Source organism: Rutidosis leptorrhynchoides, chromosome 3, assembly GCF_046630445.1.
Source record: "Rutidosis leptorrhynchoides isolate AG116_Rl617_1_P2 chromosome 3, CSIRO_AGI_Rlap_v1, whole genome shotgun sequence".
In the NCBI taxonomy this organism is placed as follows: Eukaryota; Viridiplantae; Streptophyta; class Magnoliopsida; order Asterales; family Asteraceae; genus Rutidosis; species Rutidosis leptorrhynchoides.
In genome coordinates, this window is record NC_092335.1 from 542,980,619 (window position 1) to 543,001,156 (window position 20,538).

Consider the following 20,538-nt stretch of genomic DNA (forward strand, 5'->3'; position numbering starts at 1 on the left):
TACCTTTGTTGACCATTGACTAACTCCATAATTCACATGCCTTTTACATTGTTCAATTGCTACGGTTTCTTCAACCGGATAGTTTACTTATTTTGGACTACAACTTGGGCTTCTTTAATTACTAATGGACTGCAACATTGGGCTTGATTTAGGGTTTTCAAGATTAACCTAACAAGCAATAACCCAAATTGATTAAACGACTTTGGGGTTTGGTTATGAACTGAAGTTAAAATGGAGAGCCCTTATAAAGTTGACGGTTATCAGAATAATTTTTCTTGAAGAGTTATATTCTTTATCTATTTTCATGAACTCATGCAAATAGACAAATTTCCATGTATACATCAAAGTGATAAGATGCTTACAATTGCCACTTTGCTGTAGGCAATAACCGTAAACACAAACGCATGGTCAAACGCTGGGCACGCGGTAAATCAAATATACGACATTCTCTACATGATGAACCGAGATGACATTGCAGTTGGTGTGGGAGGTGAGGGTGGGATACTCGAAGATGGTACGATACAACCAAATGTTGGTGGATATATGCCTATAATTGACCAAGTACGCTTGTCATAATTTCAATTTATCGTCCTGCATTTTCCCATCTTAAACCAACTATAGTTTCGGTTTATCTATTATTAAACAGGGAAGTAGTACAGCCGGACCTTGTAGATATAGACAGGCTATTCCTGTGGGAAGTGGAGGAAGATTGTTCAAAGATACTAACTTTGGCTATCGAAAAAGCTTTCTTCCGCAGGTATTTTAGGTAGTGTTTGTGATCGATTATATAAATGTATTTTTTAAGACAAACTCACACACACATTACACGAATATCAGGTATTTTAGGTAGTGTTTGTGATCGATTATATAAATGTGTTTTTTAAGACAAACTCACACACACATTACACGAATATGTATAATAATCCACGAAAATGCCCACAACAGGACTTACCCTCAACCTCATCGTTGAAAGGGTCACCACGATATCGCCAGACCAATGGCCTTTGGTATTATGTAAATGTTTGACTGCTTATGTTGTATTGTTTAGATTTAAAGCAGATAATTATAAGTAATGCAAAAAAATAATTTAATAATTGTTTATCTGCATATGTTAAAAAAATAATAAGGCACTTATAAATAAGCAGTCGACTTATGTTTTAAGAAGAAAGCAGCTTTAATACGAATTCTCAAAGTTTTTGTAGAGCTACCAAATTCAAATTTACGACGGTTATTACTTCTTATTTGACTAATGACTAGGGAAGCAGAAGATACACACCTCTAAAACAACGTACAGCTCAGAATGTACTAATTGAGAAGATCTCTAAAGGTCCCATTAGTCTATTTGTAATAGGAGCGCATACAAACGTTGCTATTTTTCTTATGACCAATCCACATTTAAAGAAAAACATCGAGCATATTTATATCATGGGTGGTGGTGTGAGGTCCAAGAACCCGACCGGTTGTTGTTCCAAAAATGCACGCTCATCTTGTAAGCCTCAACAATGTGGCGATCGTGGTAATATCTTTACGGGCTTCCGATCTAATCCTTATGCAGAGTTCAACTTTTTTGCTGACCCTTTTGCTGCATACCAGGTAATTAAATAACTCTTTTTATAAGTAAAATAACTTCAAAGATGCAACCTTTTTTTATAAATATACTCATTTATTTATGCAGGTTATACATTCTGGGATTCCGGTTACACTTGTTCCCCTTGATGCAACCAATACGATTCCCATAACTAAAAAATTCTTTGAGGCATTTAAACGAAATCGACGTACATACGAGGCACAATATGCTTTTATGTCGCTGAAGATGGTCCGAGATACTTGGTTTGATGATCAATTTTATAAGGTATCAGTCTTTATAATTTACTATTAATCTTGACGTATGTAACTTTTTTGCCCTGTTTCGTTTTGCAGAGTTGTTTTATGTGGGACTCGTTTATGTCAGGTGTTGCCACTTCAATTATGCGTAACTTGCACAAACATCAAGGTGAAAATGAGTTTGCTAAAATGGAGTATATGAATATTAGTGTGGTTACTTCCAATAAACCCTATGGAATATCAGATGGCTCGAATAATTTTTTCGACGGCCTTAACGTTCCAAAATTCAACTTAACGAAAAATGGGGTTCATAGTGGTCATGTTCAAACAGGCATTCGAGATCCATTTTGCCTACAAATTAACAGGACCGAAAGATGCAAGGTAACTCCTTATTTCAGCAATGTATGTGTAATGTTAATATCTTTTTGAAATGTCGGAAATTGTCACGAGATAACCTCCAAAACGTGTAGATCAGCAGGAACACGCTGACCTTGTGTTGCCTTTGGCAACCCACCAGACCACCCCCGAAAGGCTGATGCCAGACTATTACTATTACCTTCACTGGAAAACCAACCATGTGATAGGCTCAAGCAAGACTCGATCATGCGCCAATCTCCAAATAGCTTCCACATGGTGGGCCCTAGTATCATAGGCACGAGTACCACTGAGCTACTAGCTCATTGGTTGTCGCGAGATAACCAAGTTAGGCGTCGTAGATCAGAGTAAAAATTACTCGCCCTCCCTGGTTATGAACAAGAAAAATATCATATTTTTACCATTTATCAGTTAGCATCTTTTAGGAACTTGAAAAAAAAAAAATTAAAACATATTGAAATGTAGTAACTTTATTTAGTGGTTAAACACTCTGCCTATTTTTTAATGGCGGTTAGGAGTCACTAACGGAGGTCCGAACGCGATGTCGGAACTCACCTACCTGATGACGAATCATTATAGTCCTACCGCCCCTCAAGAGGAAAACCCCCACGACGAATCCATACGGGCATCGCGTGTGGTAAAACCCCCTTGGGTGAGGCTCAAATGCATAGATGTCGGAAAACCTCCAAGGCCCATGAAATGGGCGGGTAACCGCAAGGGAAATATTTTTGCAGCACATGAGAGTCAAACCCCTAACCTCTCTCATGGAAAGTCACACCAATGCACCAAAACCTTGCGGTTAACACTTGCGGTTAACACTCTGCCCTTATCATAACATTTTCATCAACAACCTAGATACTGAAACTATAGAATCAGGATGGTTACACACAGAGAATCAGCGGACCGGATTCAGTACGTGTGCTGATTGCTACAAGGGCCAAACCAAATCGTGACAAGAGTAGTTCCTTAAATAGAGAATTCTTCATCAGCTATCTGGACGTAAGTTTAGACAAACTGTTTATCGTTTCTTAGTATTCTTTCAAGTTTTGTTTCTTTGTATGTTAATTATCAAGGGTGGTCATATTGACCCATTTACGATTTACCATTTCAAACGGGACAGAGAAAATATTTAGCAACTAGGGGATTAGGTTTAATGGGTATAACTCGTTCGATGTCAGTTTTTACTTCACAAAAGAAGAAAAAGGTAAAAAGAAAAAAAGTGGATCTTGGACTAGAAACTCTCCCAAACTCAGCTTTCGTAAGATTAATGGATTCGTATTATTTTATATATAGGTACTAAACCGACAACAAAACCAAGGAAAATTCAATTTTACATCTCAATTTCCTTATTACAAAAAAGTTCTATATAAACCAGATTTTGAAGGGAAGAAACTAGGAAAGATCGTTGTGTTTGATATGGATATGAGTGCGGGAGACTTTTTGGCTCTCTTCTATCTCCTTAAGATACCCGTAGAGACAATAAATCTTAAGGTACTGGAATCTTCCTTTTTACAGTATGCAATTGTGCTTATAATATTTTCAGGTAATTTTCCTTTTTCATTTTTTTTTTTCATTTAATCCCAGGCAATACTCGTAACCCCGACAGGCTGGGCAAATGCGGCAACAATAGATGTTATATATGATTTGCTACATATGATGGGCCGTGATGATATTCTTGTTGGTTTAGGGGATTCATTTGGTTTAAACCAGTCTTACCCAAATGACCCGAGTATTGGTAACTGCAAATACTCGAAGGCTATACCCCACGGAAGCGGTGGTTTTTTGGATGCTGATACTCTCTTTGGACTGGCTCGTGATCTACCTCGAAGCCCAAGAAGGTACACTTACTTTCACCAACTTACCATATATATTTTTCGGTTCCCTTTCGGGCCCGAATTTCTGGCGAGCAGACTATTCTCGAGGCGACAACTTGCTTTGCAAGCTGCCCGGAGTCGTGAATGATGAACCTCTGTGTCCATTAGATGGAGATTTCAGCCACAATAAAACGTGTCAATTTTGTGATGTCTTTCTTTAATAATTGGTCAAATGGGCAGCACAAACCCATTGTTGACGTATTGGTCCTAGTATCATAGGCGATGCTACAAGCCATTGTTGTTCTTTTGACGATGAACAACTCTGGTATAACAAGCTAAACTTGAACTCCATTATGCTTTTATTGACAAGACCTTTATACTAATATATTAATAAATTGGAGTTTTGAGCCAATTTATACACAATAATGTTACACAAAATCGAGAACACCTGAACCCATCTGGTCCATCACCCAACCCGAGTGACCTAACTGTTGCTACAGTGCTACCTTTGCCTATATGTTGATGCCATCTTAAATGTATTTAGAAGTTATCCTTTTAACTTCTTTTTTCAGGTATACGGCGGAAAATTTCATTAAATTTGGGGCTCCGCGGACTACTGATTTCCCTAAACTTAGACAACCACTAGCATTAGAAGTATGGAGATCAATAGTGAAATCTGTTGATCTTGGATCTAAAATTACCATTTTGACTAATGGACCAATGACAACTTTAGCAAAAATAATACTTGCAGACACAAATGCTAATGCAATCATACAGGTTAGTTGATCCAACAAAGTTCATAACCATATATGAAATCCTTACGGTATCCTGTATAGATCATAGTGTAAATGTAAATGCAGGATGTATATATATTAGGCGGGCATATCGACTACGATAACAAAGACTTGGGAAATGTCATCGGTGTTCCCTCAAACAAATATGCTGAACTAAATATATTTCTTGATCCTTTAGCAGCAAAAGTGGTGTTTGATTCAGTGTTGGATATCACACTCATCCCTCTTAAAACTCAACGAAAAATAAGTTCATTTCCACATATGATAAAAAGGTTGAGTATGAAAAACAGGACACCAGAAGCTCATTTCAGCCGGCGTTTGCTCACTAGGCTATATCACTTGCAACAAAGGCATCATAGATATCGACATATGGTATATATCACGAACCAGTTGTAAATTCATATTTGAAATTTTCGTAGAAAAAAAGGGTAAAACCGACCTATGGCGGCCCCACACCGACCGGTCTCATGGGTAACATGTGAGAGGAAAATCGTGTAACCCATACTTAAAGAAGGCTGGGATTGAACTCATGACCTCCGCTTTATACTGCATGTCTCCAAGACTCCAACCACCAAGCTACCATCGCGGGGTCCCGACCCAACTTGGTATGAAAAACACATAACATTTTGACCCAAACCCGTTATGGCTTGTTACTGACCGCTCATCTTTAGAACCTTTGCTTTTTACACATATTACATAACCATTCATATTTATGTATATATTTTAGCATACTTTCTTGGGAGAGATCCTTGGTGCGGTATTGTTAACCACCGATCAACAAACTCTTAATCCTACGTTCCAAGTGAAACATCTTAAAGTTCATGCAAGCGGACTAACATCAAAAGATGGACAGATTTATATCGACAATGAACAAAAAAAATCATTTAGAGTATTAAAGAAGTTCGACGAAACATCTTGTTATGATGTTTTTGCAAATCTACTTGCTAGTGACAAACAATCTGCTGTCGTCGGAAGCTTCAGGGAGCAAAAAAGACATTGGAAAACACCAGATAGCAAAATCTTGAGAGACTGGTAAACATTGCATATAACAATGTCATTTTATTTTTCTCACTTACATGTAGATACTGAATAGATAATCCTAATAGATTGTCACTTTGATCTTCAGAACATTGTAGATAAACAACTTACTGTTAGCAGATATATTATGCAAGGCACATTGTACATTGTTATTAGATATATCATTATATTATAGGATATATTATAAGTGTAACATGTGCATCCACCCTTTTATTAATTAGATGTCATTTCACTATTAATAGAGTCCAATCGAGAGTCTAAACTTTGTTGCACTGGTCCGAGTTCGCCTGCCTTCTACCTAGTGGGAAAAATAGTCTCACTAATTTCAAGCACACGATCATTGAAAATAGTAAACAAATGAAACACAAGAAATTAACGTGGAAACTCTAAAACCGGAAAATAACCACGGGCCCTCAAAGAGATATTCATTATATAACAAATTGGTACAATGACATAGACAACTTTTTTAAGCCAACTATGAAGCGACCCGTCCTAATCCATAAGGACGAATACAATAACATATGATTACATCGCGAGGTATTTGACCTCTATATGATACATTTTACAAACATTGCATTCGTTTCTAAAAGACAAACTTTGTTTTCATCGAAAGTTGACGACATGCATACCATTTCATAATACATTCAACTATAATTGACTTGATAATAATCTTGATGAATTCAACGACTCGAATGCAACGTCTTTTGAAATATGCCATTACTCCAAGTAATATCTTTAAAATGAGCAAATGCACAGCGGAAGATTTCTTTAATACCTGAGAATAAACATGCTTTAAAATGTCAACCAAAAGGTTGGTGAGTTCATTAGTTTAACATAAATAATCATTTCATAATTTTAATAGACCACAAGATTTCATATTTTCATTTCTCATAAACATACGTCCCATGCATAGAGACAAAAAAATCATTCATATGGATTGAACACCTGGTAACCGACATTAACAAGATGCATATAAGAATATCCCCTATCATTCCGGGAAATCCTTCGGACATGATAAAAACAACATCGAAGTACTAAAGCATCCGCTCCAACGAATGGGGTTCGTTAGGCCCAATAGATCTATCTTTAGGATTCGCGTCAATTAGTAGATCGGTTTACTAATTCTTAGGTTACCAAGCAAAAGGGGCATATTCGGCTTCGATCAATCACCCATATAATGTAGTTTCAATTATTTGTGTCTATTTCGTAAAACATTTATAAAAGCGCATGTATTCTCAGTCCCAAAAATATATATTGCAAAAGCATTTAAAAAGGGAGCAAATGAAACTCACAATACTGTATTTTGTAGTAAAAATACATATGACGATACTGAACAATGTAGGGTTGGCCTCGGATTCACGAACCTATATCATTTGTATATATATTAATACACATAATCGTAATCGAATAAGTTGTATATATAACTTATTAAATATATCATTTTTATATTAATAATATATTTATGTTCCATATATTACTTTTATACATAAAAATATTTTGCTATGTTATATTTGTTAAACATAATTATTTATATATTTCATACACTCATTTTTATAGATAAATTTTGTTATGTTATAAGTATTAAATATATCATTTTTATCTTAATAATAATAGTTATAATAATACTAAAATAATATTAATAGTGATAAAAATGATTATAATACTTAATATTATTAAAATGTTAGTAATTCTGTTAATAATGATAATAATGATATTAATGATACTAAATGTAAAAATATAATTTTTATTGTTAATGATAATTATGATAATGATTTTAGTAACTACATAATAATACTGATAACAATAAAAATGATAGTTTTAGTGATATCAAATTAATAATAATTTTTTGTAAAAAAAATGATAGTAATCATAATTGTAACTTTTAATATTAATAATACCAATAATTGTAATCATATTAACAGTAATGATAGTATTTATAATAATACATATGTTAATAATAATAATAATAATAACTCTAATATTTATATAATGATATTAATACTAATATTAATATAGCTAATAGTAACTTTTATTACTTTCATAATAATAATAATAATAATAATAATAATAATAATAATAATAATAATAATAATAATAATCCCAATAATATTAATAACAATAATAATACATATATTGATAATACTTATAGTATTAATAATTATAATATTAGGAATAATAACAATAACCCTAGGGTTCATCATACTTAATAATAATACTAATAATAATGATATTACTAACAATAATAAGTATAATACCAATAATAAGTATGATAAAAAATAATATTAACAATCATAATAATAATAGTAATAATAATAATAATTTTTAAAATTAGAAAACTACCTCAAAATCTCTTCTAAAAAGAAAATGCCCCGAGCTGGGCTCGAACCCGAGACCTCTCGATAACTCAACTCACACTCGAACCACTCCTCTGCTGCTTACATATCTGATTTAGTTCCTTTCTAAATCTAGTTTACCATTAACTTTCTGTTTCAGTTTCTTCTCCTTCTGAAATGTCCCGTTCTTATTGATTAAAAACGTTCCATATTAATTGATTTCGTTGCGAGGTTTTGACCTCTATATGAGACGTTTTTCAAAGACTGCATTCATTTTTAAAACAAACCATAACCTTTATTTCATAAATAAAGGTTTAAAAAGCTTTACGTAGATTATCAAATAATGATAATCTAAAATATCCTGTTTACACACGACCATTACATAATGGTTTACAATACAAATATGTTACATCGAAATCAGTTTCTTGAATGCAGTTTTTACACAATATCATACAAACATGGACTCCAAATCTTGTCCTTATTTTAGTATGCAACAGCGGAAGCTCTTAATATTCACCTGAGAATAAACATGCTTTAAACGTCAACAAAAATGTTGGTGAGTTATAGGTTTAACCTATATATATCAAATCGTAACAATAGACCACAAGATTTCATATTTCAATACACATCCCATACATAGAGATAAAAATCATTCATATGGTGAACACCTGGTAACCGACAATAACAAGATGCATATATAAGAATATCCCCATCATTCCGGGACACCCTTCGGATATGATATAAATTTCGAAGTACTAAAGCATCCGGTACTTTGGATGGGGTTTGTTAGGCCCAATAGATCTATCTTTAGGATTCGCGTCAATTAGGGTGTCTGTTCCCTAATTCTTAGATTACCAGACTTAATAAAAAGGGGCATATTCGATTTCGATAATTCAACCATAGAATGTAGTTTCACGTACTTGTGTCTATTTTGTAAATCATTTATAAAACCTGCATGTATTCTCATCCCAAAAATATTAGATTTTAAAAGTGGGACTATAACTCACTTTCACAGATTTTTACTTCGTCGGGAAGTAAGACTTGGCCACTGTTGATTCACGAACCTATAACAATATATACATATATATTAAAGTATGTTCAAAATATATTTACAACACTTTTAATATATTTTGATGTTTTAAGTTTATTAAGTCAGCTGTCCTCGTTAGTAACCTATAACTAGTTGTCCACAGTTAGATGTACAGAAATAAATCGATAAATATTATCTTGAATCAATCCACGACCCAGTGTATACGTATCTCAGTATTGATCACAACTCAAACTATATATATTTTGGAATCAACCTCAACCCTGTATAGCTAACTCCAACATTCACATATAGAGTGTCTATGGTTGTTCCGAAATATATATAGATGTGTCGACATGATAGGTCGAAACATTGTATACGTGTCTATGGTATCTCAAGATTACATAATATACAATACAAGTTGATTAAGTTATGGTTGGAATAGATTTGTTACCAATTTTCACGTAGCTAAAATGAGAAAAATTATCCAATCTTGTTTTACCCATAACTTCTTCATTTTAAATCCGTTTTGAGTGAATCAAATTGCTATGGTTTCATATTGAACTCTATTTTATGAATCTAAACAGAAAAGTATAGGTTTATAGTCGGAAAAATAAGTTACAAGTCGTTTTTGTAAAGGTAGTCATTTCAGTCGAAAGAACGACGTCTAGATGACCATTTTAGAAAACATACTTCCACTTTGAGTTTAATCATAATTTTTGGATATAGTTTCATGTTCATAATAAAAATCATTTTCTCAGAATAACAACTTTTAAATCAAAGTTTATCATAGTTTTTAATTAACTAACCCAAAACAGCCCGCGGTGTTACTACGACGGCGTAAATCCGGTTTTATGGTGTTTTTCGTGTTTCCAGGTTTTAAATCATTAAGTTAGCATATCATATAGATATAGAACATGTGTTTAGTTGATTTTAAAAGTCAAGTTATAAGGATTAACTTTTGTTTGCGAACAAGTTTAGAATTAACTAAACTATGTTCTAGTGATTACAAGTTTAAACCTTCGAATAAGATAGCTTTATATGTATGAATCGAATGATGTTATGAACATCATTACTACCTTAAGTTCCTTGGATAAACCTACTGGAAAATAGAAAAATGGATCTAGCTTCAATGGATCCTTGGATGGCTCGAAGTTCTTGAAGCAGAATCATGACACGAAAACAAGTTCAAGTAAGATCATCACTTGAAATAAGATTGTTATAGTTATAGAAATTGAACCAAAGTTTGAATATGATTATTACCTTGTATTAGAATGATAACCTACTGTAAGAAACAAAGATTTCTTGAGGTTGGATGATCACCTTACAAGATTGGAAGTGAGCTAGCAAACTTGAAAGTATTCTTGATTTTATGAAACTAGAACTTTTGGAATTTATGAAGAACACTTAGAACTTGAAGATAGAACTTGAGAGAGATCAATTAGATGAAGAAAATTGAAGAATTAAAGTGTTTTTAGGTGTTTTTGGTCGTTGGTGTATGGATTAGATATAAAGGATATGTAATTTTGTTTTCATGTAAATAAGTCATGAATGATTACTCATATTTTTGTAATTTTATGAGATATTTCATGCTAGTTGCCAAATGATGGTTCCCACATGTGTTAGGTGACTCACATGGGCTGCTAAGAGCTGATCATTGGAGTGTATATACCAATAGTACATACATCTAAAAGCTGTGTATTATACGAGTACGAATACGGGTGCATACGAGTAGAATTGTTGATGAAACTGAACGAGGATGTAATTGTAAGCATTTTTGTTAAGTAGAAGTATTTTGATAAGTGTATTGAAGTCTTTCAAAAGTGTATAAATACATATTAAAACACTACATGTATATACATTTTAACTGAGTCGTTAAGTCATCGTTAGTCGTTACATGTAAATGTTGTTTTGAAACCTTTAGGTTAACGATCTTGTTGAATGTTGTTAACCCATTGTTTATTATAACAAATGAGATATTAAATTGTTATATTATCATGATATTATGATATATAATATATCTCAGTATGATGTATATACAGTTAAATGTCGTTACAACGATAATCGTTACATATATGTCTCGTTTCGAAATCATTAAGTTAGTAGTCTTGTTTTTACATATGTAGTTCATTGTTAATATACTTAATGATATGTTTACTTATCATAATATCATGTTAACTATATATATAACCATATATATGTCATCATATAGTTTTTACAAGTTTTAACGTTCGTGAATCACCGGTCAACTTGGGTGGTCAATTGTCTATATGAAACATATTTCAATTAATCAAGTCTTAACAAGTTTGATTGCTTAACATGTTGGAAACATTTAATCATGTAAATATCAATCTCAATTAATATATATAAACATGGAAAAGTTCGGGTCACTACACCTTCCCCATCATAATCGAATCACCAGAGTAAAAACATTATTAACCACTAATTATTTTGTTCATTCTAATACTTTCAATATGAAGTCAAAACAACTAGAATGAATGAAATGAATTAACAGAAAAAAATAAAAATAAAAAAAGTACCTACCCGTTAAATAAATTTCGTCCCGAAATTTTAAGCTGTTGAAGGTGTTGACGAATCTTCTGGAAATAGATGCGGGTATTTCTTCTTCATCTAATCTTCACGCTCCCAGGTGAACTCGGGTCCTCTACGAGCATTCCATCGAACCTTAACAATTGGTATCTTGTTTTTCTTAAGTCTTTTAACCTCACGATCCATTATTTCGACGGGTTCTTCGATGAATTGGAGTTTTTTGTTGATTTGGATTTCATCTAACGGAATAGTGAGATCTTCTTTAGCAAAACATTTCTTCAAATTCGAGACGTGGAAAGTGTTATGTACAGCCGCGAGTTGTTGAGGTAACTCAAGTCGGTAAGCTACTGGTCCGACACGATCAATAATCTTGAATGGTCCAATATACCTTGGATTTAATTTCCCTCGTTTACCAAATCGAACAACGCCTTTCCAAGGTGCAACTTTAAGCATGACCATCTCTCCAATTTCAAATTCTATATCTTTTCTTTTAATGTCAGCGTAGCTCTTTTGTTGACTTTGGGCGGTTTTCAACCGTTGTTGAATTTGGATGATCTTCTCGGTAGTTTCTTGTATAATCTCCGGACCCGTAATCTGTCTATCCCCCACTTCACTCCAACAAATCGGAGACCTGCACTTTCTACCATAAAGTGCTTCAAACGGCGCCATCTCAATGCTTGAATGGTAGCTGTTGTTGTAGGAAAATTCTGCTAACGGTAGATGTCGATCCCAACTGTTTCCGAAATCAATAACACATGCTCGTAGCATGTCTTCAAGCGTTTGTATCGTCCTTTCGCTCTGCCCATCAGTTTGTGGATGATAGGCAGTACTCATGTCTAGACGAGTTCCTAATGCTTGCTGTAATGTCTGCCAGAATCTTGAAATAAATCTGCCATCCCTATCAGAGATAATAGAGATTGGTATTCCATGTCTGGAGACGACTTCCTTCAAATACAGTCGTGCTAACTTCTTCATCTTGTCATCTTCTCTTATTGGCAGGAAGTGTGCTGATTTGGTGAGACGATCAACTATTACCCAAATAGTATCAAAACCACTTGCAGTCCTTGGCAATTTAGTGATGAAATCCATGGTAATGTTTTCCCATTTCCATTCCGGGATTTCGGGTTGTTGAAGTAGACCTGATGGTTTCTGATGCTCAGCTTTGACCTTAGAACACGTCAAACATTCTCCTACGTATTTAGCAACATCGGCTTTCATACCCGGCCACCAAAAATGTTTCTTGAGATCCTTGTACATCTTCCCCGTTCCAGGATGTATTGAGTATCTGGTTTTATGAGCTTCTCTAAGTACCATTTCTCTCATATCTCCAAATTTTGGTACCCAAATCCTTTCAGCCCTATACCGGGTTCCGTCTTCCCGAATATTAAGATGCTTCTCCGATCCTTTGGGTATTTCATCCTTTAAATTTCCCTCTTTTAAAACTCCTTGTTGCGCCTCCTTTATTTGAGTAGTAAGGTTATTATGAATCATTATATTCATAGATTTTACTCGAATGGGTTCTCTGTCCTTCCTGCTCAAGGCATCAGCTACCACATTTGCCTTCCCCGGGTGGTAACGAATCTCAAAGTCGTAATCATTCAACAATTCAATCCACCTACGCTGCCTCATATTCAGTTGTTTCTGATTAAATATGTGTTGAAGACTTTTGTGGTCGGTATATATAATACTTTTGACCCCATATAAGTAGTGCCTCCAAGTCTTTAATGCAAAAACAACCGCGCCTAATTCCAAATCATGCGTCGTATAATTTTGTTCGTGAATCTTCAATTGTCTAGACGCATAAGCAATTACCTTCGTTCGTTGCATTAATACACAACCGAGACCTTGCTTTGATGCATCACAATAAATCACAAAATCATCATTCCCTTCAGGCAATGACAATATAGGTGCCGTAGTTAGCTTTTTCTTCAATAACTGAAACGCTTTCTCTTGTTCATCATTCCATTCAAATTTCTTCCCTTTATGCGTTAATGCAGTCAAGGGTTTTGCTATTCTGGAAAAGTCTTGGATGAACCTTCTGTAGTAACCAGCTAGTCCTAAAAACTGGCGTATGTGTTTCGGAGTTTTTGGGGTTTCCCACTTTTCAACAGTTTCTATCTTTGCCGGATCCACCTTAATACCTTCTTTGTTCACTATGTGACCGAGGAATTGAACTTCTTCCAACCAAAATGCACACTTTGAAAACTTAGCGTACAATTCTTCCTTCCTCAATACTTCTAACACCTTTCTCAAATGTTCACCGTGTTCTTGGTCATTCTTTGAGTAAATAAGTATGTCATCAATGAAAACAATGACAAACTTGTCAAGGTATGGTCCACACACTCGGTTCATAAGGTCAATGAACACAGCTGGTGCATTAGTTAAACCAAACGGCATGACCATAAACTCGTAATGACCGTAACGTGTTCTGAAAGCAGTCTTTGGAATATCATCTTCTTTCACCCGCATTTGATGATACCCGGAACGTAAGTCAATCTTTGAATAAACAGACGAGCCTTGTAGTTGATCAAATAAGTCGTCGATTCTCGGTAGTGGGTAGCGGTTCTTGATGGTAAGTTTGTTCAACTCTCGGTAGTCGATACACAACCTGAATGTACCATCTTTCTTCTTGACAAACAAAACAGGAGCTCCCCACGGTGATGTGCTTGGTCGAATGAAACCACGCTCTAAAAGTTCTTGTAATTGGCTTTGCAGTTCTTTCATCTCGCTGGGTGCGAGTCTGTAAGGAGCACGAGCTATTGGTGCAGCTCCTGGTACAAGATCTATTTGAAATTCAACGGATCGATGTGGGGGTAATCCCGGTAATTCTATCAGAAATACATCAGGAAATTTTTTTGCGACGGGAACATCATTGATGCTCTTTTCTTCAGTTTGTACTTTCTCGACGTGTGCTAGAACAGCATAGCAACCTTTTCTTATTAGTTTTTGTGCTTTCAAATTACTAATAAGATGTAGCTTCGTGTTGCCCTTTTCTCCGTACACCATTAAGGGTTTTCCTTTTTCTCGTATAATGCGAATTGCATTTTTGTAACAAACGATCTCCGCTTTCACTTCTTTCAACCAGTCCATACCGATTATCACATCAAAACTCCCTAACTCTACTGGTATCAAATCAATCTTAAATGTTTCGCTAACCAGTTTAATTTCTCGATTCCGACATATATTATCTGCTGAAATTAATTTACCATTTGCTAATTCGAGTAAAAATTTACTATCCAAAGGCGTCAATGGACAACTTAATTTAGCACAAAAATCTCTACTCATATAGCTTCTATCCGCACCCGAATCAAATAAAACGTAAGCAGATTTATTGTCAATAAGAAACGTACCCGTAACAAGCTCCGGGTCTTCCTGTGCCTCTGCCGCATTAATATTGAAAACTCTTCCACGACCTTGTCCATTCGTGTTCTCCTGGTTCGGGCAATTTCTAATAATGTGGCCCGGTTTTCCACATTTATAACAAACTACATTGGCATAACTTGCTCCGACACTACTTGCTCCGCCATTACTCGTTCCGACACCATTTGTTCCTTTCGTTCTATTAACCCCTGGTCCGTAGACCTCACACTTCGCCGCGCTATGACCATTTCTTTTACACTTGTTGCAAAATTTGGTGCAGAACCCCGAGTGATTCTTTTCACACCTTTGGCATAGCTGCTTCTGATTGTTATTGTTGTTGTTGCGGTTATTATTGTTATTGGGATGATTGTTGTAGTTGCTGTTGTTGTTGTTGTTGTTGTTGTTGTTGGGCCGTTTGTTGTAGTTGCGATTGATGTTGCGATTGTTGGGATAATTGTTGCGATTATTGTTGTAATTGCTGTTGTTGTTGTATTGGTGATTCTTATCACCGTTTTCCTCCCACTTTCTTTTGACTTGCTTCACATTGGCCTCTTCAGCAGTCTGTTCTTTAATTCTTTCTTCAATTTGGTTCACGAGTTTGTGAGCCATTCTACATGCCTGTTGTATGGAGGCGGGCTCGTGTGAACTTATATCTTCTTGGATTCTTTCCGGTAATCCTTTCACAAACGCGTCGATCTTCTCTTCCTCATCTTCGAATGCTCCCGGACACAATAGGCACAATTCTGTGAATCGTCTTTCGTACGTGGTAATATCAAATCCTTGGGTTCGTAACCCTCTAAGTTCTGTCTTGAGCTTATTGACCTCGGTTCTGGGACGGTACTTCTCGTTCATCAAGTGCTTGAATGCTGACCACGGTAGTGCGTACGCATCGTCTTGTCCCACTTGCTCTAGATAGGTATTCCACCATGTTAACGCAGAACCTATGAAGGTATGCGTAGCGTACTTTACTTTGTCCTCTTCAGTACACTTACTTATGGCAAACACCGATTCGACCTTCTCGGTCCACCGTTTCAATCCGATCGGTCCTTCGGTTCCATCAAATTCCAAAGGTTTACAGGCAGTGAATTCTTTGTAGGTGCATCCTACACGATTTCCTGTACTGCTGGATCCAAGGTTATTGTTGGTATGTAGCGCAGCCTGTACTGCGGCTATGTTCGAAGCTAGAAATTCCTCTTCATTCATATTCACGGTGTGTCGAGTAGTCGGTGCCATTTCCTTCAAAATAGTTAAATGGAACGAGTTAATCATACAGAATATTAAGAGTAGTTAATAGTATTTCGTAGCATAATATGAACTCATTTATAAAAGCTTTTTCTTCATATTAGCGTTTTATAAGATTAAATTCGGGTAGTACCTACCCGTTAAGTTCATACTTAGTAGCTAATATACAATTCAACTACTACAATTCTATATGAAAAACTGATTATAATAATATTTCGCGTTCAAACTTTTATACAATATTTTACAAACTTACAATACCGCTTATTTTACATAAAGCATGAAATATAGCACACAATAACTTTGATACAAGATAGTTGTGAAGATAATTCTAGCTAGTACACAAGTCGTTCAGCAAAGGCAATAAAGACACGTAATTCATACGTCCAGAAACAAGTCATGCATTCTGGTTTTACTAGGACTACTTCCCATCCTTGGTCTTGTGCAACATAACCGTTATGGCCGTTGATAAGACAGCGTGTTGTAACGTCGTCAAAGGGACGAGGGTTACGTAATGTCCAACAGTCCCGTAATAATCTAAAAACCTCATTTCTTACCCCAATTACCGACTCCGTCACTTGTGGAAACGTTTTGTTTAATAGTTGTAGCCCGATGTTCTTGTTCTCACTTTGGTGAGAAGCGAACATTACTAATCCGTAAGCATAACATGCTTCTTTATGTCACATGTTAGCCGCTTTTTCTAAATCACGAAGTCCAATATTCGGATATATTGAGTCAAAATAATTTCTTAACCCGTTGCGTAAAATAGCATTTGGGTTCCCCGCAATATATGCGTCAAAGTAAACACATCGTAACTTATGGGTTTCCCAATGTGATATCCCCCATCTTTCAAACGAAAGTCTCTTATAAACCAAGACATTCTTGGAACGTTCTTCGAATGTCTTACAAACTGATCTCGCCTTAAATAGTTGTGCCGAGGAATTCTGGCCGACTCTAGACAATATTTCATCAATCATGTCTCCGGGTAGGTCTCTTAAAATATTGGGTTGTCTATCCATTTTGTGTTTTTAAACTGTAAAATAGACAAGAGTTAGATTCATAAAAAAATACTTATTAATACAAGCAATTTTTACATATATCATAAAGCATACGAACACTATATTACATATATTACACCACACGAATACAACTATCTTATTCCGACTCGCTCGTTTCTTCTTCTTCGGTTTTGGTTCGTTTTGCCAAGTTTCTAGGGATATATGATGTTCCCCTAATACGAGCCGTCGTGATCCACATTGGTTTAGAAAAACCTGGTGGTTTAGAGGTTCCCGGGTCATTGTTACAACTTAAGGACTTCGGGGGTTGACGATACATATAAAGTTCATCGGGGTTGGAATTAGATTTCTCTATTTTTATGCCCTTTCCCTTATTATTTTCTTTTGCCTTTTTAAATTCAGTTGGGGTAATTTCTATAACATCATCGGAATTCTCGTCGGAATCCGATTCATCGGAGAATTGGTAATCCTCCCAATATTTTGCTTCCTTGGCGGAAACACCATTGACCATAATTAACCTTGGTCGGTTGGTTGAGGATTTTCTTTTACTTAACCGTTTTATTATTTCCCCCACCGGTTCTATTTCTTCATCCGATTCCGATTCTTCTTCCGGTTCCGATTCTTCTTCCGGTTCCGATTCTTCTTCCGGTTCCGACTCTTCTTCCGGTTCCTCTTCGGGAACTTGTGAATCAGTCCACAAATCATTCCAATTTACATTTGACTCTTCATTATTATTAGGTGAGTCAATGGGACTTGTTCTAGAGGTAGACATCTATCACATAATATCAAACGCGTTAAGAGATTAATATATCACATAATATTCACATGTTAAAAATATATAGTTTCCAACAAAATTTGTTAAGCAATCATTTTTCAAGTAAACACGGTCGAAGTCCAGACTCACTAATGCATCCTAACAAACTCGATAAGACACACTAATGCAAAATTCTGGTTCTCTAAGACCAACGCTCGGATACCAACTGAAATGTCCCGTTCTTATTGATTAAAAACGTTCCATATTAATTGATTTCGTTGCGAGGTTTTGACCTCTATATGAGACGTTTTTCAAAGACTGCATTCATTTTTAAAACAAACCATAACCTTTATTTCATAAATAAAGGTTTAAAAAGCTTTACGTAGATTATCAAATAATGATAATCTAAAATATCATGTTTACACACGACCATTACATAATGGTTTACAATACAAATATGTTACATCGAAATCAGTTTCTTGAATGCAGTTTTTACACAATATCATACAAACATGGACTCCAAATCTTGTCCTTATTTTAGTATGCAACAGCGGAAGCTCTTAATATTCACCTGAGAATAAACATGCTTTAAACGTCAACAAAAATGTTGGTGAGTTATAGGTTTAACCTATATATATCAAATCGTAACAATAGACCACAAGATTTCATATTTCAATACACATCCCATACATAGAGATAAAAATCATTCATATGGTGAACACCTGGTAACCGACAATAACAAGATGCATATATAAGAATATCCCCATCATTCCGGGACACCCTTCGGATATGATATAAATTTCGAAGTACTAAAGCATCCGGTACTTTGGATGGGGTTTGTTAGGCCCAATAGATCTATCTTTAGGATTCGCGTCAATTAGGGTGTCTGTTCCCTAATTCTTAGATTACCAGACTTAATAAAAAGGGGCATATTCGATTTCGATAATTCAACCATAGAATGTAGTTTCACGTACTTGTGTCTATTTTGTAAATCATTTATAAAACCTGCATGTATTCTCATCCCAAAAATATTAGATTTTAAAAGTGGGACTATAACTCACTTTCACAGATTTTTACTTCGTCGGGAAGTAAGACTTGGCCACTGTTGATTCACGAACCTATAACAATATATACATATATATTAAAGTATGTTCAAAATATATTTACAACACTTTTAATATATTTTGATGTTTTAAGTTTATTAAGTCAGCTGTCCTCGTTAGTAACCTATAACTAGTTGTCCACAGTTAGATGTACAGAAATAAATCGATAAATATTATCTTGAATCAATCCACGACCCAGTGTATACGTATCTCAGTATTGATCACAACTCAAACTATATATATTTTGGAATCAACCTCAACCCTGTATAGCTAACTCCAACATTCACATATAGAGTGTCTATGGTTGTTCCGAAATATATATAGATGTGTCGACATGATAGGTCGAAACATTGTATACGTGTCTATGGTATCTCAAGATTACATAATATACAATACAAGTTGATTAAGTTATGGTTGGAATAGATTTGTTACCAATTTTCACGTAGCTAAAATGAGAAAAATTATCCAATCTTGTTTTACCCATAACTTCTTCATTTTAAATCCGTTTTGAGTGAATCAAATTGCTATGGTTTCATATTGAACTCTATTTTATGAATCTAAACAGAAAAGTATAGGTTTATAGTCGGAAAAATAAGTTACAAGTCGTTTTTGTAAAGGTAGTCATTTCAGTCGAAAGAACGACGTCTAGATGACCATTTTAGAAAACATACTTCCACTTTGAGTTTAATCATAATTTTTGGATATAGTTTCATGTTCATAATAAAAATCATTTTCTCAGAATAACAACTTTAAAATCAAAGTTTATCATAGTTTTTAATTAACTAACCCAAAACAGCCCGCGGTGTTACTACGACGGCGTAAATCCGGTTTTATGGTGTTTTTCGTGTTTCCAGGTTTTAAATCATTAAGTTAGCATATCATATAGATATAGAACATGTGTTTAGTTGATTTTAAAAGTCAAGTTAGAAGGATTAACTTTTGTTTGCGAACAAGTTTAGAATTAACTAAACTATGTTCTAGTGATTACAAGTTTAAACCTTCGAATAAGATAGCTTTATATGTATGAATCGAATGATGTTATGAACATCATTACTACCTTAAGTTCCTTGGATAAACCTACTGGAAAATAGAAAAATGGATCTAGCTTCAATGGATCCTTGGATGGCTCGAAGTTCTTGAAGCAGAATCATGACACGAAAACAAGTTCAAGTAAGATCATCACTTGAAATAAGATTGTTATAGTTATAGAAATTGAACCAAAGTTTGAATATGATTATTACCTTGTATTAGAATGATAACCTACTGTAAGAAACAAAGATTTATTGAGGTTGGATGATCACCTTACAAGAT

At 34.9% G+C, this 20,538-nt stretch overlaps 1 protein-coding gene across 1 annotated transcript in view; it reads left to right on the forward strand.

Moving 5' to 3' along the window:
- The window catches only part of LOC139898475 (nucleoside hydrolase 3-like), a 32,055-nt gene extending 26,047 nt beyond the window's left edge, over positions 1–6,008 (forward strand). Inside the window, exons 2-12 of the mRNA XM_071881209.1 lie at positions 382–561; positions 647–757; positions 1,258–1,593; positions 1,676–1,852; positions 1,921–2,205; positions 3,076–3,198; positions 3,493–3,690; positions 3,784–4,037; positions 4,586–4,790; positions 4,874–5,179; positions 5,535–6,008. Of these exons, the coding sequence (XP_071737310.1) occupies positions 382–561; positions 647–757; positions 1,258–1,593; positions 1,676–1,852; positions 1,921–2,205; positions 3,076–3,198; positions 3,493–3,690; positions 3,784–4,037; positions 4,586–4,790; positions 4,874–5,179; positions 5,535–5,843 (2,484 nt within the window). The 3' untranslated portion in view covers positions 5,844–6,008. The remainder of the gene's footprint in view (positions 1–381; positions 562–646; positions 758–1,257; positions 1,594–1,675; positions 1,853–1,920; positions 2,206–3,075; positions 3,199–3,492; positions 3,691–3,783; positions 4,038–4,585; positions 4,791–4,873; positions 5,180–5,534) is intronic.
- The last annotated feature ends 14,530 nt before the right edge of the window (positions 6,009–20,538 follow it).